Source organism: Balaenoptera acutorostrata, chromosome 10 (assembly GCF_949987535.1).
Source record: "Balaenoptera acutorostrata chromosome 10, mBalAcu1.1, whole genome shotgun sequence".
NCBI classification, from domain to species: domain Eukaryota; kingdom Metazoa; phylum Chordata; class Mammalia; order Artiodactyla; family Balaenopteridae; genus Balaenoptera; species Balaenoptera acutorostrata.
In genome coordinates, this window is record NC_080073.1 from 87,635,780 (window position 1) to 87,656,460 (window position 20,681).

At 43.0% G+C, this 20,681-nt stretch overlaps 1 protein-coding gene across 4 annotated transcripts in view; it reads left to right on the top strand.

Moving 5' to 3' along the window:
• The window catches only part of KIAA0319 (KIAA0319 ortholog), a 72,925-nt gene that overhangs the window by 9,466 nt on the left and 42,778 nt on the right, over positions 1 to 20,681 (top strand). For 2 of the 4 annotated variants that reach the window (XM_057555653.1, XM_007197130.3), the window contains exon 2: positions 16,640 to 16,799. In XM_057555653.1, the coding sequence (XP_057411636.1) occupies positions 16,745 to 16,799 (55 nt within the window). In that variant the 5' untranslated portion in view covers positions 16,640 to 16,744. Of the gene's footprint in view, positions 1 to 16,639; positions 16,800 to 20,681 lie in introns of those variants that run through there. The other 2 variants (XM_057555655.1, XM_057555652.1) reach the window with 2 other exon arrangements.

The following is a 20,681-nucleotide window of genomic DNA, read 5'->3' on the forward strand; positions in this document are numbered from 1 at the left end:
CCAGGCTCAGGCAGGTCAGGGGTGAAGGAGTGTGACTCATGAAGAGTTTATCAATTGCCTTGGCAAGGGAAAGTGCTGAAAGTGAGAAAGATCAGGAGGAAGCAATCCTGACTCAGTTTCATCCTTCATATTCCTTACCCACTGAAACTTAGAGGCTTGTTTTGGAGAAACCGGAAACTAACTTCTGATTAGTGAGCCGCAGGATTTCAACTGATTCACCCAGAATATTCTATGTACCTGTTGGGGATGACACATATCTATCTTACCTCTCTCAGATTCTTAATGGGAGCTTCAGATAATATGAAGTATGTAAAATTGCCTTGTGAATAAAAGGACTATTATAAATGTCTATTATGTTGATGATGGTGATGATGATTATTACAAACCATTTTTAAAATGTTCTTGTTACTAATAGGATAGATTATTAACTGACAATATTCTACCTTCTTTCATTTTGTCCCTTTTCTTTCATAGGGAATAAGTGAATAATTATTTCCTTAATGCCAGTAAGTTTAATTCTAAAGGCGAACTCTTTTTTTTTTAATTGAAGTATAGTTGATTTACAATATTGTGTTAGTTTAAGGTGTACAGCAAAGTGGTTCAGATCTTTTTTTTTTCAGTTCTTTTCCATTATAGTTTAATACAAGATATTGAATATAGTTCTCTGTGCTATACAGTAAATCTTTGTTGTTTAAAGGAGAACTCTTTGACCAGCTAATCATAGGCCTGCTGATAAATGGAATTGAAAGACTGAACAGTCTCAGAATTGATGAACAGTTTGCCTGATTCAGAAGTTTGGTAATCACCAGGTGTCTTCAGAATTTGATGCGAAGCAGATTCACTGTCATTGACATACAGGACATCTGGCATCTGAACTTGGACATCACAGAGCACAAACTGGGTTTTCCCCCAACGTCTCTGGCAGACGGTGTCTGCACTCTCTCTGGCCTTTCCCTGTGCATGTTTTCTAAAGGTGATGATTTAGTTATTAGAGCACAGGACAAAGCATTTATTTAGGTAGCAGTGTTGACCCCATTAGTAAGAATTAAATTTAAGGAGAAGGAAAAGTGCTGAGCCAATTGAAAGCTAAGCTATTCCCATAATTAGGGAGACTGTTTAAAACCCCATGATGTACACTTACGGTTTCACCTTCTGACATTTTTCCTCTTAGTTTAGGAACAGTATCTCCAGGAATATAAAACTCTGGTGTTATTTATAATACAAGGACCGTGAGACAGTGTGTTCATTTGCAGCAGTTTAGAAAAGATGGTAAAATGTATACCCTAGGAATCAGTACATAAAGAAAATAAATATAAATGTCTCTTAGCTTTTCTTCCTCCTCACATACAACCTTTCACTGAATGCTATCCACCCGACCTTTGAGTTGTTCTCTTACCTGTTTCATCCGGTTACTTCCAGGAAATCACCACTTCCTTTCTAACATTGCTTTGACTCTCGTTGAGTGCAGGATGCTCACATGGTAACCCATGGCCTGCCGTCACCCCTGCGGTTAAAGGCTGCCTCGGCAAAGACAGTTTTTGTCACAGTAGTGGCTGATAAAGCAAGGAATGAAGAATAATAAAAGACAAGAGAACATCTCCGGCAGCCCCCAGGGGCTAAGCTGAAATAGCACGATACAGCTCACCTTGTTTGAGTTCACTGGCTCTGAAAAGCAGGAGTTTACCAACCAAGTTTTTTTAGCCAGTAAACCACAAACAGGACAAATTATAAACACAGTCTGTTCTGAGTAGCCTGCAGGAAAATGCTGTCCAGAAGATCCATTGGGATCTTTGAAATTAGGCCCCCTTTGAGCTGTTTTCATTTACCTCAGACAGGCAAGCTGCAACTTGCTTTTTTTTCTGAGCCTGTAGAAGCATTTCACTGCAGCATTATTGATAAAAGCCAAATATCAGAAACAACCTAATGGCCTAGCAATTAGGAAATGGTGAAGTCAGTTATAATAATCACCTCAATGGGATGTTGCAAAATAACAAGAAAGAATAATGAAGAAGAAAGTATCAATAGCAATGAAGGATACTTTTGTGATAGAATGTTAAATGAAAATGAGACCGTGTTTCTCTAAGAGTGTAGCTTTGCTGAAGTATACTGGCTGGTTTACTGGCTAACAAAACTTGGTTGGTGAACTCCTGCTTTTCAGAGCCAGTGAACATGCTTTATAGCATGTTCCCACTAGCTATCTAGTATGATTTGATCATACTGTTTTTAGTGTACATTTTTGTCATTCTAGTTAAAGAACAAGTTATTTCATTCACTCAACCTCCATCCGGCCAGTGTGCCAGAGCTTGGGGCACAGACAACAGCCAATAAAAGGCAGTTCTTCTGGGGCTTCCCTGGTGGCGCAGTGGTTGGGAATCTGCCTGCCAGTGCAGGGGACACGGGTTCGAGCCCTGGTCTGGGAGGATCCCACATGCCGCGGAGCAACTGGGCCCGTGAGCCACAACTGCTGAGCCTGCGCGTCTGGAGCTTGTGCTCCGCAACAAGAGAGGCCGCGGCAGTGAGAGGCCCGCGCACCGCGATGAAGAGTGGCCCCCGCTTGCCGCAACTGGAGAAAGCCCTCGCACAGAAACGAAGACCCAACACAGCCAAAAATAAATAAACAAATAAATAAATAAAATTAAAAAAAAAAAAAAAAGGCAGTTCTTCTGGGGTTTTGCACTATATCATTTTAAAAATCATACTTTTCCCCTTGATCAGAAATGTTATCGCAGAAATAATGCAGCACCTGAGGAACAGCAGAGTTTCACCACGAAGTTCATCTTTCATAGCTCATTCTGGCTTTTCATTTCAAAAACTAGCAGCAGCCACCATAAACCACCACCATTCAACGTCTATAACCTCTGGCTACAACGTACCTTGTTCTGGATTGGAGGTTTCAAATATTCTGAAGTCCTTTGTCACTAATTCTACCTTGGTTCTGGCTTGGCTGGTTTCCTTTGGACAGAGATGAAAGAAAATCCCCAGTGTCTGAAGACCTGAGTTATTCTTTCTTCTCACTGTAAAATGGTTGGCTTTTTTTTTTTTTTTTTTCCATCCTTAAACTTTGAGAATGCTCTCTGTTTTAGGTACTCCACGGAGTCAATAATGGGACAAGGCGGGAAAATTTCAGAAAGCCCTTCTGTTGAAAAATATAAAGGATGGTGTTATGGGTTGCATGTGTCCTCCCCAAAAGATATGGTGAAGTCCTAGCTCCTGGTACCAGTGAATGGGACATTATTTGGAAATAGGGTCTTTGCAGGTGTAATTGAGTTAAGCTGAGGCCTTTAATCCAATATGACCAGTGTCCTCATAAGAAGAGGGAAATTTGGACACAGAGGCAGCCAGGGAGAATGTCACGTGACAACAGAGGCAGAGGTTGGAGTGATGCAGCTGCAAGCCAAGGAATGCCAATGACCGAGGCAAAGAAGGATCCTACCCGGAGTTTCAGGGGGAGCCTAACCCTGCTGACACCTTGACTTCAGACATCTATCCTCTAGAACTGGGAGAGAATAAATTTCTAATGTTTTAAGCTACCCAGTTTGCTGTGCTTTGTTATAGCAGCCCTAGGAAACTAACACAGATGGTAAAAGCAAGGATTATATTCCATATTTTTTTAAATTTATTTTTATTTTTTAAGCTATTTCTATTTATTTATTTGGCTGCATCGGGTCTTAGTTGCAGCATGCAGGCACTTCGTTGTGGTGCACAGGCTTCTCTCTCGTCATGCGGCTCGGGCTCCAGAACGCTGGGCTCTTTAGTTTGCAGCACACAGGCTCAGTAGTTGTGGCGTGCGGGCTTAGTTGCCCAGCGGCATGTGGGATCTTAGTTCCCCGACCAGGGATCAAACCCACGTCCTCTGCATTGGAAGGCGGATTCTTCACCCCTGGACCATCAGGGAAGTCCCAGGATTATATTCAATAGGAAAGCACTTTGATGAGCACCTGAGGGAGCACAGAAATGGATAAGGCATCGTGGACCTGTTCAGGCTTTTAAGACCCTAGAGGACAATGATGCTTCAGAGCTTTTGTATGAGTCAAACGCAACATATTAAAATTAAAACAATTTAAAGAAGAGAACTTACAGGCTAGAAAATAGGAACACATAAGGTTACTTAGAAAACTTTTTGCATTGAAAGCAAAAGAATTTAAAAGTGGGAAAATTCAGAAAAGATTTGATAATTGAGTATGTTTGTACATTTTTTTTAAAGTATTATTTATTTTTGGCTGTGTTGGGTCTTCGTTTCTGTGCGAGGGCTTTCTCTAGTTGCGGCGAGCGGGGGCCACTCTTCATCGCGGTGCGCGGGCCTCTCACTATCGCGGCCTCTCTTGTTGCGGAGCACAGGCTCCAGACGCGCAGGCTCAGTAGTTGTGGCTCACGGGCCTAGTTGCTCCGCGGCATGTGGGATCTTCCCAGACCAGGGCTCGAACCCGTGTCCCCTGCATTGGCAGGCAGACTCTCAACCACTGCGCCACCAGGGAAGCTCTGTTTGTACATTTTAAGTGCTAAGAACAACCTGGGCCTGGCACATAGGAAGCACTCAATATATATTACCTGCTAGTATCATCAGCTGTTATTTCACCTGTTCATTCAGTTTTTATTTTAGCAATCCTATCTGAACTTCCAAGAACTTTCTCTTCTTCTCTGATTTTTTTTCTCCTCTTTTGTAGCAACTATTTTTATTTTATGGAGGATGTACCCTCTTAAGTCTTTCTGAGGATATTACTTACCATGTTTAAAGTTTTTCTTTGTCCTTTTCACTGACCTCCTGTTTGTTTATCATGGTCCTTCTCTTCAATGCATTGTTCTTCTGTTTCTCAAATGTAGGGCATTGTTTGATTGCCTGGTCTTGTTGATTCCTGAAGACTCTACTGGGGAGGGTGTGGCTGCTTTCCTCCCGAGCTGTCCATTCACCGCCTGCGTGGGGGGTTAACTATGGTGTCCGAGTCTGTGGGTAGGCAGGGTCCGGGCAGGTTTCCCTCTGGTGTGGGTGGGTAGGGACGCCCCAGGTGGCCACAGGGAGGAGAGCTCTGCTCTAGAGGTGCAGTGCTTTGGAATGGAGTGTGTTTCCTTCCAGGACAGTCTTCAGATGCTCTTGGCGCTCCTTTTTTTCAGAGGCCCGCTGCTGCCACTGAAGCCCCATGAGGACAAATCTCTATCTCTTGAGAGAGAAGTTTTCCAGCACAAGCTTGAGATCTGTCTTTTAGTGCATCACCCAAAGTGCTGTACGTTGGCCCCTCCTGTTTCTGCATTCCTGGGCTCAGGGCTTAAAGCTTCTCCAGTGTCCCCTGAAGGTCCTGTGCTTTCTCAGTTTCTAGGGAGTGGGTTTCCTCTCTCTCCATCAGTTCCATGCCCTCTGTTTTCTATCTTCCAGGGAGATTTTTGGAATTTCTGGTCTCTCAGTAGTTCTCATTCTTATTTTTCTGCCGTTGTGTTGTATTTTCTTCCATCTGTTCATATGTCCTGCCTAGCTTTCTCCTTTATTTATTTATTTAATTTATTTATTTTTAATATTTATTTATTTATTTATTCGGTTGCACCAGGTCTTAGTTGAGGCACGCGGGCTCTTTAGTTGTGGCATGCAAACTCTTAGTTGCAGCATGCATGTGGGATCTAGTTCCCTGACCAGGGATCGAACCCAGGACCCCTGAATTAGGAGCATGGAGTCTTATCCACTGCACCACCAGGGAAGTCCCTCCCCTTTATTTTTATTTTTTATTTTTCAATGGGAACATAGGAAAGAGGGGAAATAGATGTATGGATATGTCCAGTCTGCCATCTTGAACTAGAAAGTTTTCTTTTTATTCTCAGCTTGCCAAAGTCCTATTAATGAAGCTCATTTCCCCCCAGGAAGATTAATGTGAATATATTTGCTGTGCAGGCTGGGTCTCTGGACAGTCCTTGGAATAATGGTGACCCTTGTCTCCAGGATCTGCCTGTTCAGAGAACTCAACCGCTTCGAACAGCAAGGGTGGAACCATCCCTCTTTAAGGAACACCTAGGGACTTGGTCTATTACTATAGCATCCTGCTTGTCTCAAGCTTTGAGGATAAAGTAGGTGTGTTAAGTAGCTATGATTAGAGAACCATAAGACAAGCACCTACCCCAAAATATCTCCTATACTGCCATCTGTCAAAAGTACCTAAAATAGCCTCTGGTCATCAGGAATCTCTGTGTGACAATGCTAGCATCCTCATAAAGAATACGAACTTAAGACTTAAACAAGTAATAACAGCCAACATCTTTGCCTGGAAGCTTGGGTTTATAGAAACCTGAAGGGAGGGGATTGATGGACGGGAAGGGGAGAACCTGATCAAGACTCCCTAAAAGGGGAGAGAGGCATAATTATGTGCTTCTTCGTTGTCCTGTGTGCCCACGCTGGCTGATATCATGTTGCTTCTGTTTCTTGCTTTGAAATGAAATACTAAAGAGAATTGGCAGCAGGAAGGTAAGACCTTTGCCTGCACAGGCACAAGGGATAGCAGTTCTTTAGGGATAGGTTGAGGATAGAAAAACACAATTATAGATTGTCAGCATTCCCTTCAGGGCAAAAACCGAAGAGGCCCTCATGTATGGAATCTTCCTAGCTAAGATTAAAGCCAAGCTCTGAAGGGCTGCAGCCCTGCTTACAAAAATTGACTTTTAAAAAAGTTCTGAAGTAAAATTGCATATTTTTTCGTGTCTCAATGTCAAGTTCAAGAAGCCTGATTCTCCTACTCCCCTCCAATGTTGATAAAATATATTGAAAATAAATTTCTAATTTTTCCCCCCAGTGGTAAATTATTAACCAAGGATATACAGAACAGGATTTTAAATCAATTAATCTGGTAGTGTTCGAATTAGCAGCAATCAGAATCCACTTAATTACAGTTTTTGTCAGTTGAGCGTTTTAATCAGCCCAGAGCTATATTTGGTTTGCCCTGGCTGAAGCAGCCAGGGAGTTGCTACCTTGTGATTTGCACCCCTGCTGACAGCAAAATGCGGCACTGTCAAGATCAGAAGGCCTCCCTGTGGGTCCATCTGACTAGATGAGAGCTGTTGTTTATGGAACCGTTTGAAGATGGGCCAGTCCCTTCACATACACACGTCTCCCTTCTCCTACTCAAGTTCACCACTCAGGCAATTCTCACCCCTCTTCTCTTTCCTTTCCTTTCCTTTATACTTCCTCCCTTGGTGTTTAAGCAGTTCTGTGGCTTTCAATACCAACTCTATGGCTCCCCATTTATACCTCCAGCTCCTCTCTCCTGTGAACTCCAGACATGTTTATCTGGTGCCCTGTTCAACACTCCACTTGGATGTCTTGGGTTGGTGCCCATTTCAGGTCATGGCAACCCCATTCTTCCGGTTGCTCAGTCATCCTGATCACTTGTCTTTGTCTCATACCCTACATCCCATCCAACAGCAAATCCTCAGGCTCTCCCTGCAAAATAAATCAGGAATCTGACTCCTTCTCAAGACCCTCACTGTTACCACCTCGGGGCAAGACGCCATGCCCCCACCCAGATAACTGCACGGGCTTCTAATGTAGCTCTCTGCCTTCTACACGCTCTTCAACATAGAAGCCAGCAGCCGAGGGAGCTAATCCTGCAACACTTCCCATCTCAGAGGCAAAGCCAAAGATCCCTTGTATTGACCTACAAACCAGCGTGGCCTCCATTGCCTCCATTACATTGCCTCCTGGTGCCTTCCCATTTTCTAGCCATGCTGACCTTCTTGCTGTTCCTGGAATACAGGGCACGTTCCCTCCTCCAAGCCTTTGCATTTCGTGTCCCCTCTGCCTGGAACTCTTCTTTCAGACATCCACATGTTTCATTCTCTCATCTCTTTTAAGACTTGGCTCAAACAGGACCTTCTAAGCTCATGAATTCTTCAGCAGTGTCTCATCTGCTCTTTAACACATCTGTTGAGCTTTTGATAAGCAAAAAATGTTATCTTGTTAGTTTTACACCTGTGCTTGGTTATTTTTCAAATCTGCCAGGGTCTTTGTGTGTGTGTGTGTGCAAATCTCATACATTACTTTTTCTTTTCTTTCTTTAAATATTTTAAGCATCTTATTTTATATTTGTATGCCATGATTTCATTATTTGAAAAGCTCGGGGACCTGATTCTCTTATCTTTCTTTTCTATTACCTTTCTTCATGGTGCCTGGGTATTTTGTAATTTGGAATTCTAAGCTCATGTTTGTCTGGGTTCTCTCCGGGGGTTGAGGAGAGTTCTTCCAGAAAGGATTTATCATTGCTTCTGCCAGGTATGTGTGGGAATTACCAACCCAGGACCACTTAAAGGTAATTTCTCCCCTTGGGATTAATTGGACTAAACTTGTAATGAAAAATGGAGCAAACCTGTGGTTGTCAATTCTCAAAGGAGAATTATTTCTTTCCACAGAGCACAGTGGCCAGATTTTTTTTTTTTTTTTCTAGTTCATCCTTTCACCCACAAGGACACATCTCTTAAAGGTTCCTGGTTTTATGAGGCACCTTAGTTCCAACACCTCATCTCGAATGCACCCAAGGCTCTAACTTCTGTCTGTGTTGTAGCCATGAAACTCGCATCTCTAGGTTCTAGAGATCAGCAGATATCTCATGCAGCTGCTGCCTCAGCATCAGCTTTCCAGCTTTCTGTATGTTTTCAGCCTTGGGGGATTTCGCTTATATTCTTGTGAATGCACTTATATATTTATAAGGTGTTTGTTATATTTTCCCCAGTAATTTCAGTATTTTGCTGTGTTGCCATTTTGCTAGACACAGAAATCCAGACTTTCCCCATGCATGTGTAATACTGTTTTCTTTTTAAAATCTGCATCTTTCATGTAGTACTGGACCATAGACTTCATAGTAATAATACATGGATGTTATACATCCACGGGATATACAATAATATTTAATTATACCCTAATATTGGATATTATTGCTTTTATAAATTAGAAGAAAACCCAATTAGCTTTTTTTCTTTCTTTTAATGGAGAGAGACACATAAGGCAGTACAGAACAGTGGAAAGAACATGTTCTCTGGTGTCAGACATACCTGGATTGGGTTCCAGTTCTTGGACATTTTAGCTTTTCTGAGCCTCAGTTTCATAATTTATAAAATGGGATAATAATATGCAATTGGAGGGGTTACAGAGGATTAAAATGAGTGCATGTAAAGTGCCAGGGACATTATGAAATAAATGGAATTTTTACAAATGTTAATGTACTTTTCATACAATGTTATATTTGTGGTGATAATGTAGCCTTGGGATGTGTCCCGAGGGGACGGAGCAATGACTGAAGCTTGGAGGTTGTGTTTGGGAAGCTGAGGAGGGCTTCTTAGAACTGGCTTTTGAGCTGGCTACAGGCAGGGTAGGGGAGGCTGGTCGATGCTGGAAAGAAGACTGGGAAGAGGGGGACATGGAGAGTCGCGTGATGAGTTTGCTCTCCTTTCTCAAGGTGTCTGTTCTGGCATATTTCAGGGATTTGTAATACTGTCTCCAGTCGTCATCTGAACCGTCTGTGTAAGATGCACGCAGTCACCGTAGTCCCAGGAGGCCTGCCTGGGGCCACGGGATGCTTCCTACTTGGTTGACCTGAGTTTATTGGTCACAGCTACTACAGTGACTTTTTCTTTTTTTTTTTTTAAATAAATTTATTTTTTTTATTTTTGGCTGCATTGGGTCTTCGTTGCTGTGCGCGGGCTTTCTCTAGCTGCGGTGAGCGGGGGCTACTCTTCGTTGTGGTGCGCAGCTTTCTCATTGCGGTGGCTTCTTTTGTTGTGGAGCACGGGCTCTAGGCGCGCGGGCTCAATAATTGTGGCTCACGGGCTCTAGAGCACAGGCTCAGTAGCTATGGCGCACAGGCTTAGTCGCTCCTCAGCATGTGGGATCTTCCCGAACTTAACCACATGACCCCACTATGCTGCAGGGGGTGTTGGGAAATGTAGTCTTTTAGCTAAGTACCCTGGTGCCCCAAATAATTATCTGAATCTTATTACTAAGGTATAAGGGGAGGACACGCACTGAATAGACACCAGCAGTCTTTGAGCCTCACTTTTCCTGCATCCTTGACCCTCATCCCTTTCTTGTCCAGGACAAGATGTGCGCCATCATTCATTGTTGAATACATTTCTGTGCTGTGCTCGTCTCGGAGCTCAGCCCATTCCTAGGGCTCATTCGCTCTCTAACACCATCCCTGAGCCTTACGTCATCTCTGAGTCAGTGATGTCATCACCATCATCCAAAGAGAGAGAACAGTTGGGGTGAGGCTTCCAGGATGGTCACGGATGACAGGAAGCTCAGAGATGGGGTGATGTTCAAGAACAAGATTAGGCCAGAAATATCAGCAATCAGAAATAACCGTTTTACATACAGCTTGGTGATTTATTTATTTATTTTTTTTTTTTAGTAAATTTATTTATTTATTTATTTATTTTTGGCTGTGCTGGGTCTTCGCTTCTGTGCGAGGGCTTTCTCTGGTTGCGGCGAGCGGGGGCCACCCTTCATCGCGGTGCGCGGGCCTCTCACCGTCGCGGCCTCTCTCCAGACGCACAGGCTCAGTAGTTGTGGCGCACGGGCCCAGTTGCTCCGCGGCACGTGGGATCTTCCCAGACCAGGGCTTGAACCCGTGTCCCCTGTATTGGCAGGCAGATTCTCAACCACTGCGCCACCAGGGAAGCCGCGGTAATTATTTATTTATTTATTTATTTTAATGCTATGTTAGAACAACCATGGCAAAATACCTAAGCCTTCTTTAAAAATGAAAATATAATTGTATTTTATTAATACAAAGGTAAGATGTATTCATTGTATTAAAAAAATAGAAAATACAGATAAGAGAGGAAGGAAAAAAGGAAGAGAAAAAATCATCAGAAGGGAGAAAAAAATTACTTTCACCTTGGGAGGGGCATTTCTTTCAGATCTTCACGTGTATAAAGTTGATCCATGAAGAGTTTATGTAAGGATCTATGCATCTGTACTATTTATAACGTTTTGAACTTGTTAAGCCTTATTTTAAAAGCCCTATTTTACCGCTCAGATTCAGCTCTATCTTTGATTGAAATTTTTAGGAAGCTAGTGAGGCTTTCTATGTGAATTCTTTAATATTTTTCTTTCCCTTTAATGAGAACATGAAACAATGGGAAGGTAGGCAGAGGCAAGCAGCAGGAGAGGGCATGATTCTGTGAAGAGAATCAGGCAATTCAGAGATTGAATAATAAGGAAAGAGGGGAGGTGTTCTTAAGTAACCCAGAGCAGAATGCTCTTACTTCCGAGAACCATAGAGGAGGACTGGGGCAGCTACAGGGCAAGTCTGAGGCCCAGAGTCTCAAGACTGACTCTAAAACTCCGTTTCCTTTTGTGTAGAATGGGAATAATAAGAACTCCTACCTCAGAGAGAGTTATTATCAGGATCAGAAGGGAAAATATATGTCAAAACATGATTTAACTCATGAGGTACTCTATATCAGCGATACCCAACCTTTTCGGCACCAGGGACTGGTTTTGTGGAAGACGGTTTTTCCATGGATGGGGGGGAGGGTGGTGGATGGTTCAGGTGGTAATGTGAGCGATGGGGAGTGATGGGCAGCAGCAGATGAAGCTTCCCTCGCTCGCCCGCCGCTCACCTCCTGCCGTGCGGCCCGGTACCTAACAGGCTGTGGACCTGTACCAGTCCACGGCCTGGGGTTTGGGGACCCCTGCTCTATATGTATTTAAAAAACCACAAAACCTAGGGACTTCCCTGGCAGTCCTGTGGGTGGGACTTCACCTTCCAATGCAGGGGGTGTGGGTTAGACCCCTGGTCAGGGAGCTGGGATCCCACGTGCCTCGCGGCCAAAGAGCCAAAACATAAAGCAGAGACAATGTTGTGACAAATTCGATAAACACTCGAAACATGGTCCACATCAAAAAAATCTTTAAAAAAAAAAAAGCCCCTGTAAACTTAGAGCTAAAAAGATTTTTGATAACATGAAGTCCATACGCCTTTTAATGTTGAGGAAATGGAGATCCATTGTTTGCTTATATTAATGTACTGAATAAAGGAGCCTTACAGATGATGTTGAGAATAGGAAATGCTTTTGTTGCTGAGCACTGTAAGTTTGCACTAAGATAATTGCTTTCCAGAGCTTTCCAGGTACAATATGTTTGTGAAGGTACATTGCACAAGGGCGTCTGCCAAAGGGTCAAGGGTTTGGAAACCTGGCCCACAGCCCATTTACCGGGCTGTGTGCCTTTGGAGCAGTGTCTGCCCAGAGACGCACTTTTTATTAATTCGGCTGAAGGTACCCTGTGGTATGGCAGGGGCCCAGTCTTTATCCGTGGGGTTCCTGACCAACTGCCCCCGACTGACAGCACCTTTGCTACTGTGGGCAGCGTCTTGGCAGCTGGCTGAAAGCCATCACGGGAGGGCCAGTTGCTCTTCTGCCTTTTAGGTAGGGTGTGGTCAATTACTGCAGACAGGAGATGGCCAATCTTTTCTTCTATCCACTTCCCATCCCAAACCACACTTTTCTTGCTGCAGGGCAAGGAAGTTATTAGTGGCAAACTGTTTGCACCAGCAGGCGGTCCCTCTCTGGGTTGTTAGGCATGAAGCTTATGGGACGCTTACTGAACGTTCACATTCTCCCCTTTACCTTATTGGAAACTCGTGTTCTGATGGCCCCTGTTATCCTGACACAGAGAAATGTTATACCCGCCTCCTGAATTTACCTTCTGTCACCTTCACTCTGGTTCCTTTCCAGTCTCTTGACCTAACTCGGCTCAATAACACAGAACCCCCTGGAGGCCTCTTTTGACCTCCCCCGGGCACTGATGCTTGCAGGCTGGGCGGCAACCTTGTTCCAAGTGGTCAACCACAGAGCCACCAGCGCAGTTCAGTGGGAGGCCTTCTTGGGATTTGAGTTGTTTCTTGAGGAAGACTCAAAGCAAGGTCCAGCGGTTCCCAAGCCCTCCTCATAGGATGCTGGGTTTGACTGTTTTAATAGGCTCCTTGTTCTTTCTGGTTGCCTCTGATAAAGCTAATTCACCTGTCAGGGCCTACAAAGTGGAAGCTGCCCCGGTGACCCGGTCCACATCACACATCTAAACCACAGTCAGCCTGATCTCAGGCGGCCTTGGCCAGCAGCGGCTTGAAGCAGGATCTCAGTTCCCTGACCAGAGACTGAAGCCAGGCTGTGGCAGTGAGAGCACTGAATGCTCACTACTAGACCGTGAGGGCCAGTGACAAGGCCCTGGCTTGTCTACTTTGTAGAAATGAATTTCAACAAAGAGATGGAAAGTAGTGAAACAAGTAAGGTGTTTATTAGGAGGAAAAAAAAAAGTACATGTGAATAGACACACATGGGCGGGCTCAGAGAGACAGTTGTGCCTTCGTGGTAGTTTAAATCACTTATATGGGGCATTTCTTCTGGGTTTCCTCTGGCCAGTTATCTTGCTTTGCCTGGCTCTGAGTCCGTATTTGGTTATAACTCAGGGTCCTCCCCTGTGTGTGTCTGCATCTCTTAGCCAAGATGGATTCCAGCTCAGAGGCCTGTGGAAAGGTTGACATCACCTATTATGGGGTGGCGACCCCTCCCTTTTGGCCCCCGAGGAGCCTTTCTGCACAGGTGTTGTCGGGAAGGTCTTCTGGACCTCCAGAATGAGGAATATGTAGTCTCTTTATCTCTTATCTGGGCAGGACTCAGCTCCTCTTCTGCTCCTGCTATCATCTCCAGCTGCTCAGCCTGGGGCCCATCTATCTCCTGCCTCAAGCTGCACTTATGGGAAACGCCAGTCAAGGAACCCTCAGATACACCAATCACAATCCTGCAGCTCCGCTTAGCTAGCTCACCTTACCCTCGAAAATAGGACCTGCTTGCCTTGTAAGGAAATCCCCGACCTCCTAGCCAGTCATGCCCTGTTTCCACGTTGCCACTTCTAATGTTCTATAAAACTCACTCTTGCCCAAAATCCCTCAGGAGGAGTGGTCCACTGCTTATGACATCCTGTACTCTCCCAATCTGTGGATTGTTTTCCCTTGAATAAAGGACAGCCAACTCATCACTAAATTGTTTGTTCTGTCATTTGATACCCCTCACCTCCCCTAGATTACCACATCATTTTTTCCCCCAAATTTTGTGTATTTTAATAACATATATATGGAAAAATACACAATATATTGGTAAAGAGGAAAAAAAATCACCCGAACTTCAATGTATGAACCTAAGTACTGTTCAGTGTGTGAACCCAAGACTGAGTTCCTTCCATTCTTTCTCCAGTGATCATAGCTTTTCTGGTTGTAACCATAGCAAAATGGAAATTTGTGTCTCTGGTGGATCTTTTGTCATTGTGTTTGAACACAGGTTATCCAAAAAAAAAAAACTCTGGCTAATTTCTGCAATATAAGGAATTTATTTAAACAACATTAGTTTCTGGGGAACTGGGAAAACAAGGCTGGAAACTACACAGCCAGGAATGTGACACACCTAGGCCAAGGAAGATGCTACGCTGTTGTCACTGGGCACCGACATCTCACCTGCAGGGCCGGCGGTGCTAATGCTGGGGTCTCAACACAAGCCTGGAATCACCTCTGCTGCTCCTCTGGAAATTAAATGTTACTGTGTGACACTTCCACCACCACGCCACTGGGTGGAATCTTGCACTCCCTGTAACCTCAAGTCACCAGTTTCTGAGGGCGTCTGGTTGTTCCAGGACAGCACTTTGGGTGCAGAGGATGTCATGAAAGCGAGGATATGGCATTTTCAGCTACTATAACGGGAGGAAGACCCTGTCTGTTATGGAATTCTCCACGTCATTCTTAAATGACTAGCTGGGAGGCCTCTGCTGGGGTTTCCCACTCCTTGTCAGCCCTAGTTCACGTGTGAATTCCTAAATGTACTGAGGTGTTTCTGGAAAGGGGGCGGGAAGAGGGAAGGTGATGAGTCTTGTTCTCTCCTAAAAGAACAAGTGTAAGCTGTGTGGGTGGGGAGGGAACAAGGAATGGGCGGAGAGAGAGTGGTGTGCACTGGGACTAAACTCTAGTTCACCGTAACATACCAACTTGTAACTCACAGCAAGGTTCTGGCACATTCACTAGGAAGCCCTTATCTAGGTGTGCTTACTCCTGGAAGCCTTGTTACGTATCTGAAATAACAAATACTTGGAGTCCAGACCTCCTCGTACTGGTTCTTCTTCAGCCTTGAGCAAATCAGTGAACTTTTTTGAGCGTCAATTTCATCATCTTGATGCTATCGAAAGCATAGATTATAATATTGCCTGGGTTGTTGTGAAGATCACATTGAAGAAAATGCCAGGCAAAAATAAAATGCAAATATTACTCAAGTTCATTGAACCTAAGAGGCTAATGATTGGAAGAGCCATCATTATTTTAAACACCATGAAGGAAGAAAGAAATCCTGTCAGTTATACCATAGCACATCACTTTCTTATCCTGTAAACTATTTCTACACATTGAAAGAGATTTTGGGGGGTTGCTTCGGCAGATTTTTATCCTGAGTCTTTCTTGTGCATATATAAAAAGGAAATATAAGTGAATATACATTAAGGTATGTTTAAATTTCCTGACAATATTTGTCCATTTCTGCTGAATCACTTGTCAAGGCATTTAGTGAGGTCTGTGTATTTTCTGCACAATTTTGCCTCTGTGTCGTCATGAGCATTGGGGATGCAGCAGTTCTGAAAGGAGTGCTTCACATTGCCTTCTTTCAAGCCTCTGACACCAGTTCTGCATAGTCCACATGTGTGTACAAGCAATGGCATTATCTTCTGCCCAGTGTTTGGCCAACTTAAGACATCCCAGTTTCAGAGATGGTAAAGCATGAAAATATTTACATGTTAGAATTGATGAAATATAGTAGTATGATTGATTCTATTTCATTCCCTAGGTTTGGCTTATAACCGGAGAAAGCATGAGAAACCCTTTGCCCCTTCTTAGGGACTGTACTTGCTATTTGAACAAACTTCAGTGGATGGTTTGCCTGAGACATGGTTGTCAGGGTGGGGGAAATTTCCCCCTTCCCCTCTTGGTCCTTTTGGCTGGTCAAATAATTAAAATGACATAAGGCAGATTAAGAAGAGAAAACCAAATTTAATTGCTTACGTACAGGAAATCCACATAATGTGAGAGATTCCAGGTAAAATGAGAGTCAGTAAAATGAGGTATATATGTCATCCTGGACCAAGGAGAAGGGGGTAAGGGTCTGGGACTTCAAAGGGAAAGAAGGCAATTCACAGGAAGATGAAAAAGAGCACATGTTTGGTAAACAAATGTTTGCTGCATCATACAGAGACAGAAGAACACAGAGAGGAATTTTAACAAACAGACTTTGCTAGGTTCCTCCCTGTCTACCACACCTAGTTCACATTATACTGTATTTATTTATAGTGAGAGGTCCCTTCCTGGAACAGGTCTTCTATCTAAATCCTTTTGGGCAGTTAGGGGGAAGGTCAAAGATTCTTCCTGAATCCTTTAGACCTTGACTGGTTCCAGCTTGAAATAATCCACATGCCAAAGTGGCACATGTTGGCGTGTCCCGCCCTGAGCCCCACTATGGCCCTGGGATGTAAACAAGACAGGCTTCCCATTGCCATGAATAGATAATAGAAATAACTTTGTATGTTTCTGCATTTACCTGTTCTTTTCTTCCTTCCTGTCTCTTTTCTGTTTTTCCTTTGAAGTTCTTGAGGCCGAATCTGGCTCCTAAGAAACATCAAAGGAAGCCTGCGCCAAAGACCTCTCAGGGCCATCTCAGAAGCCTGCTTCCACCCACCGTGTGAGGCCAAATGGCTCCCCCCACAGGTGCGCTCTCTTCATTGCTGCTGCTGGTGACCCTTACAGGTAGGAAACCGTTACCTTGGAGACACCATCACACTTGGACTTCCTATCTTTGGCTTAAGTAACTCAGATCAACCTGAGGAGATGAAGGTGCTGTGTGTTTGCTTTCCAATAGACTTATTTCACGTATAAAAAGGCAGAACTCATGCATAAGTGGTTTCTGGAAACAGGCATTTAAATTTTTTATCATGACTATTTCGGGGAAAATAAAATCACATTTCATATATACTAGGAAAACTTCATGTATTTATTTAAAAGAATTGCATAGTAGATCTTTCTTGGAAAGCAAATGACAGACTTTTTTTTTATCGTAAATCTTTATTTTCATATAGTCTGTTTGCTTACTGTGGACACACCATGGCATAAAATCATTGGTGAGCATCAATTCTGATGATTCATGCCCCAACTAGGCCAGCCAGGCCAGCCAAGCCAGCCAAGCCCCTCTGAACTTACCAGAGATTGAGGATGGAGATATGGCCAGGGAAACTGGTTTTATATCTGGGGTTTGTCCAAGTATGGTAAAACCATGCTGAGGCTTCCCTGAGAGTGACCCTTGTTAAAATGTGGTTTCCTGGGCCCCGTCCAGACCTACTGAATCAGAACTTCTAGTGGGTGTGACTCAGGAGTCTGAAGCATCTAAATTTTTATAAGCACAGTTTTAGATCATACAAGGGCCACTTCAGGAAATAACTACAATCGGGAAAGCCCTATCATTTCCTGCAGATTACTCTCCCCACGCCATCCGTCCATCTATTAAACTCACCACTGCTTAGCATGCAAGGCAAGATGTTCCTTTATTCCACACTTAGTGTACTCTATACTCTGGAAAATGCTGTCGTTAATGTTTGAGCCCTCTTTTCTCTCTCTCTGTCTCTCAAATCCCCACTTTTTCACTGCTTTTTGTCTTTTTCTTATGAGGTGTTTTTCATTAATTCAAAGTTCCTGAGTTACTGAGCCCAAATAATGTTATTTAGGGTTTGTCTGTCTTTTCTCTCTATCCTCTTTACCTTTCACAAGATGCTAACCGATGATTTTATTGATTTGTCAACAATCATGGAGTGCTTACTGTGTTCATGGATTGGGCTGGGAATTTGTAGAGGGGACAAACATGTGAGTGTTTCCGGTCTCTTCAAGAATGTTCTTGAGTGAGTCTAATAGATTCTAAAGTAATTATGGCAACTTGGCCCAAAGGGAGAATGGTTTAGTTGTTGGGAAACCCACCATTTCAAACTTCTTTATTTAGTGTTCAGATCTCTGCTTATGGTATGTATATCTAAACAGCCCATTCAGGTGATTTTTTTTTTTAATAAATTTATTTATTTATTTTTGGCTGCATTGGGTCTTTGTTGCTGTGTGCGGGCTTTTCTCTAGTTGCAGCGAGCGGGGGCTACTCATCGTTGCGGTGCACGGGCTTCTCGTTGCGGTGGCTTCTCTTGTTGCAGAGCACAGGCTCTAGGCACACGGGCTTCTGTAGTTGTGGCACATGTGCTCAGTAGTTGTGGCTCACAGGCTCTAGAGCACAGGCTCAGTAGTTGTGGCTCATGGGCTTAGTTGCTCCGCGGCATGTGGGATCTTCCCAGACCAGGGCTCGAACCTGTGTCCCCTGCATTGGCAGGCAGATTCTTAACCACTGCGCCACCAGGGAAGTCCTCAGGTGATTTTTTGCAGAACAAAATGATGATCTGTCCCAGAAGTATTGGGTTGGCCAAAAAGTTCCTTTGGGTTTTAAGTAAAAATAAAAGACACATTTTTCATTTTCACCAAGAACTTTATTGAACAACGTATTCACCATTTTGTTCCACTACCTTTTGCCATTTTCAGGCAACTTCATAATTCCATCTTCCCAAAACTTTTTATTTTTTTGAGCAAAGAACTGTTCCAGGTGCCTTTTACAGTCTTCCAGGGAATTGAAATTTTTTCTGTTAAGAGAATTTTGTAAAGAATGAAATAAATGGAAATCCGAAGTTGCAATGTCTGGTGAATATGGTGGGTGAATCAGAACTTCCCAGGTAAGCTGTAACAGTTTTTGCCTGGTCATCCAAGAAACATGTGGTCTTGCGTTATCCTCATGGAAGATTATGCGTTTTCTGTTGACTAATTCCAGACTCTTTCATGGAGTGCTGCTTTCAGTTGGTCTAATTGGGAGCAGTACTTGTTGGAATTAATCGTTTGGTTTTCTGGAAGGAGCTCGTAATAGAGGACTCCCTTCCAATCCCACCATATACACAACATCACCTACTTTGGATGAAGACCAGTGTTTGGTGGGGTTGGCGGTGGTTCATTTCGCTTGCCCCACGATCTCTTCTGTTCCACATTAGTGTACAGTATCCACTTCTCATCGTCCGTCACAATTTGTTTTAAAAATGGAACGTTTTCGTTACGTTTTAGTAGAGAATCACCTGCAGAAATACGGTCAAGAAGGTTTCTTTCACTTAACTTCTGTGGAACCCAAACATCAAAGCAATGAACATAACCAAGCTGGTACAAATGATTTTCAACGCTTGATTTGGATATTTTGAGTATGTCAGCTATCTCCTGCGTGGTATAACATTGATTGTTCTCAATTAATGTCTTAATTTGATTGCTATCAACTTCAACTGGTCTACTGGACCATGGAGCATTGTCCATTGAGAAATCTCCAGCACAAAACTTAGCAAACCACTTTTGACATGTTCAGTCAGTCACAGCACCTTCTCCATGCACTGCACAAATCTTTTTATGTGTTTCAGTTGCATTTTTACCTTTCTTGAAATAATAAAGCATAATATGCCAAAAATGTTGCTTTTTTCTTCCATCTTCAATATTAAAATGGCTACACAAAAATTCACCAATTTTGATAAGATTTTTTAAAATGCACGCTGATATGACAGCTGTCACAACTGAATCTAACAAAATTGTTTCAAATGAAGTTAAAGACAACTAAGTGCTACTACAGCCATCTTATGGAAAAAAACCAAACAAACTTTTTGGCCAACCCAATAAGTGGCGATCTCCACCTTCCACCTGATGGAAAACTGCTTTAAGCTTTGTGTTGAAGGTTCCTGCCATGCTTCTCACCCACGTGTAACAATTTGCTTATTCCAGGATCACAGCCTTTTCCCTGTATAATGGTTTCTGTGACACAGTTTTATAAGTTGGCTTTTAAGCTTCTGGTGGCCAGAGCCAGAAATGAAACATGATAGTTCTTATGAATCATATTGCCCAAAAGGAGAGGACCCAACAGTTGTTCAAGGGAAATAAAATATATCCTGCCATTTGTGTTTGAAAGAAATTTCTAGTTTGAGTCTTCATTTAAAGGCCCCTTCATTTAAAGGAATGTAGTGATAGCTTTACAAATAAGGACACTATTTTTGAGAGTAGAGCTGGGAGTTGGAGATTACCTGCCTATTTTATATGCTTCATCGTCTCTTGACCTCAATTAGAAATGCTATTTTGTTATGTTCAGCAGAATTATTTTTTTTCCCTGTCTCCGTATCTGAGACTAAGCGTTTCTTTAGAAAATAAAAGGCTAAAACTATTAAGGTGATTTTTTTAAAAAGTAGATTTGGTTTGAGAAAATGTCATTTCAATTGAATTAAAGTGGTTTGTTGCTAGCTTATTCATTGGGAAAGATGTATATTTATTATATCTAATTCTTATTGAATTGGACCAATTAGACTTTCCTGTAGAGTCAGTGTTAGTCATTGAATGATTCTTAAAAATTTATAACAATGATGATATGTATACAGGTAAAAAAAAGATGATTCTTATACTGTATTTAACCATTTCTCTTACCTCCAGTTAGAAGTAATCTCTGACTGTCATTATGAAAAATGTAACAGTTATTAAGAGAATGATCAGTGATGAGCCCTCACTAGAAAAGAGATCCTTTGCTGTTCTGAGTTC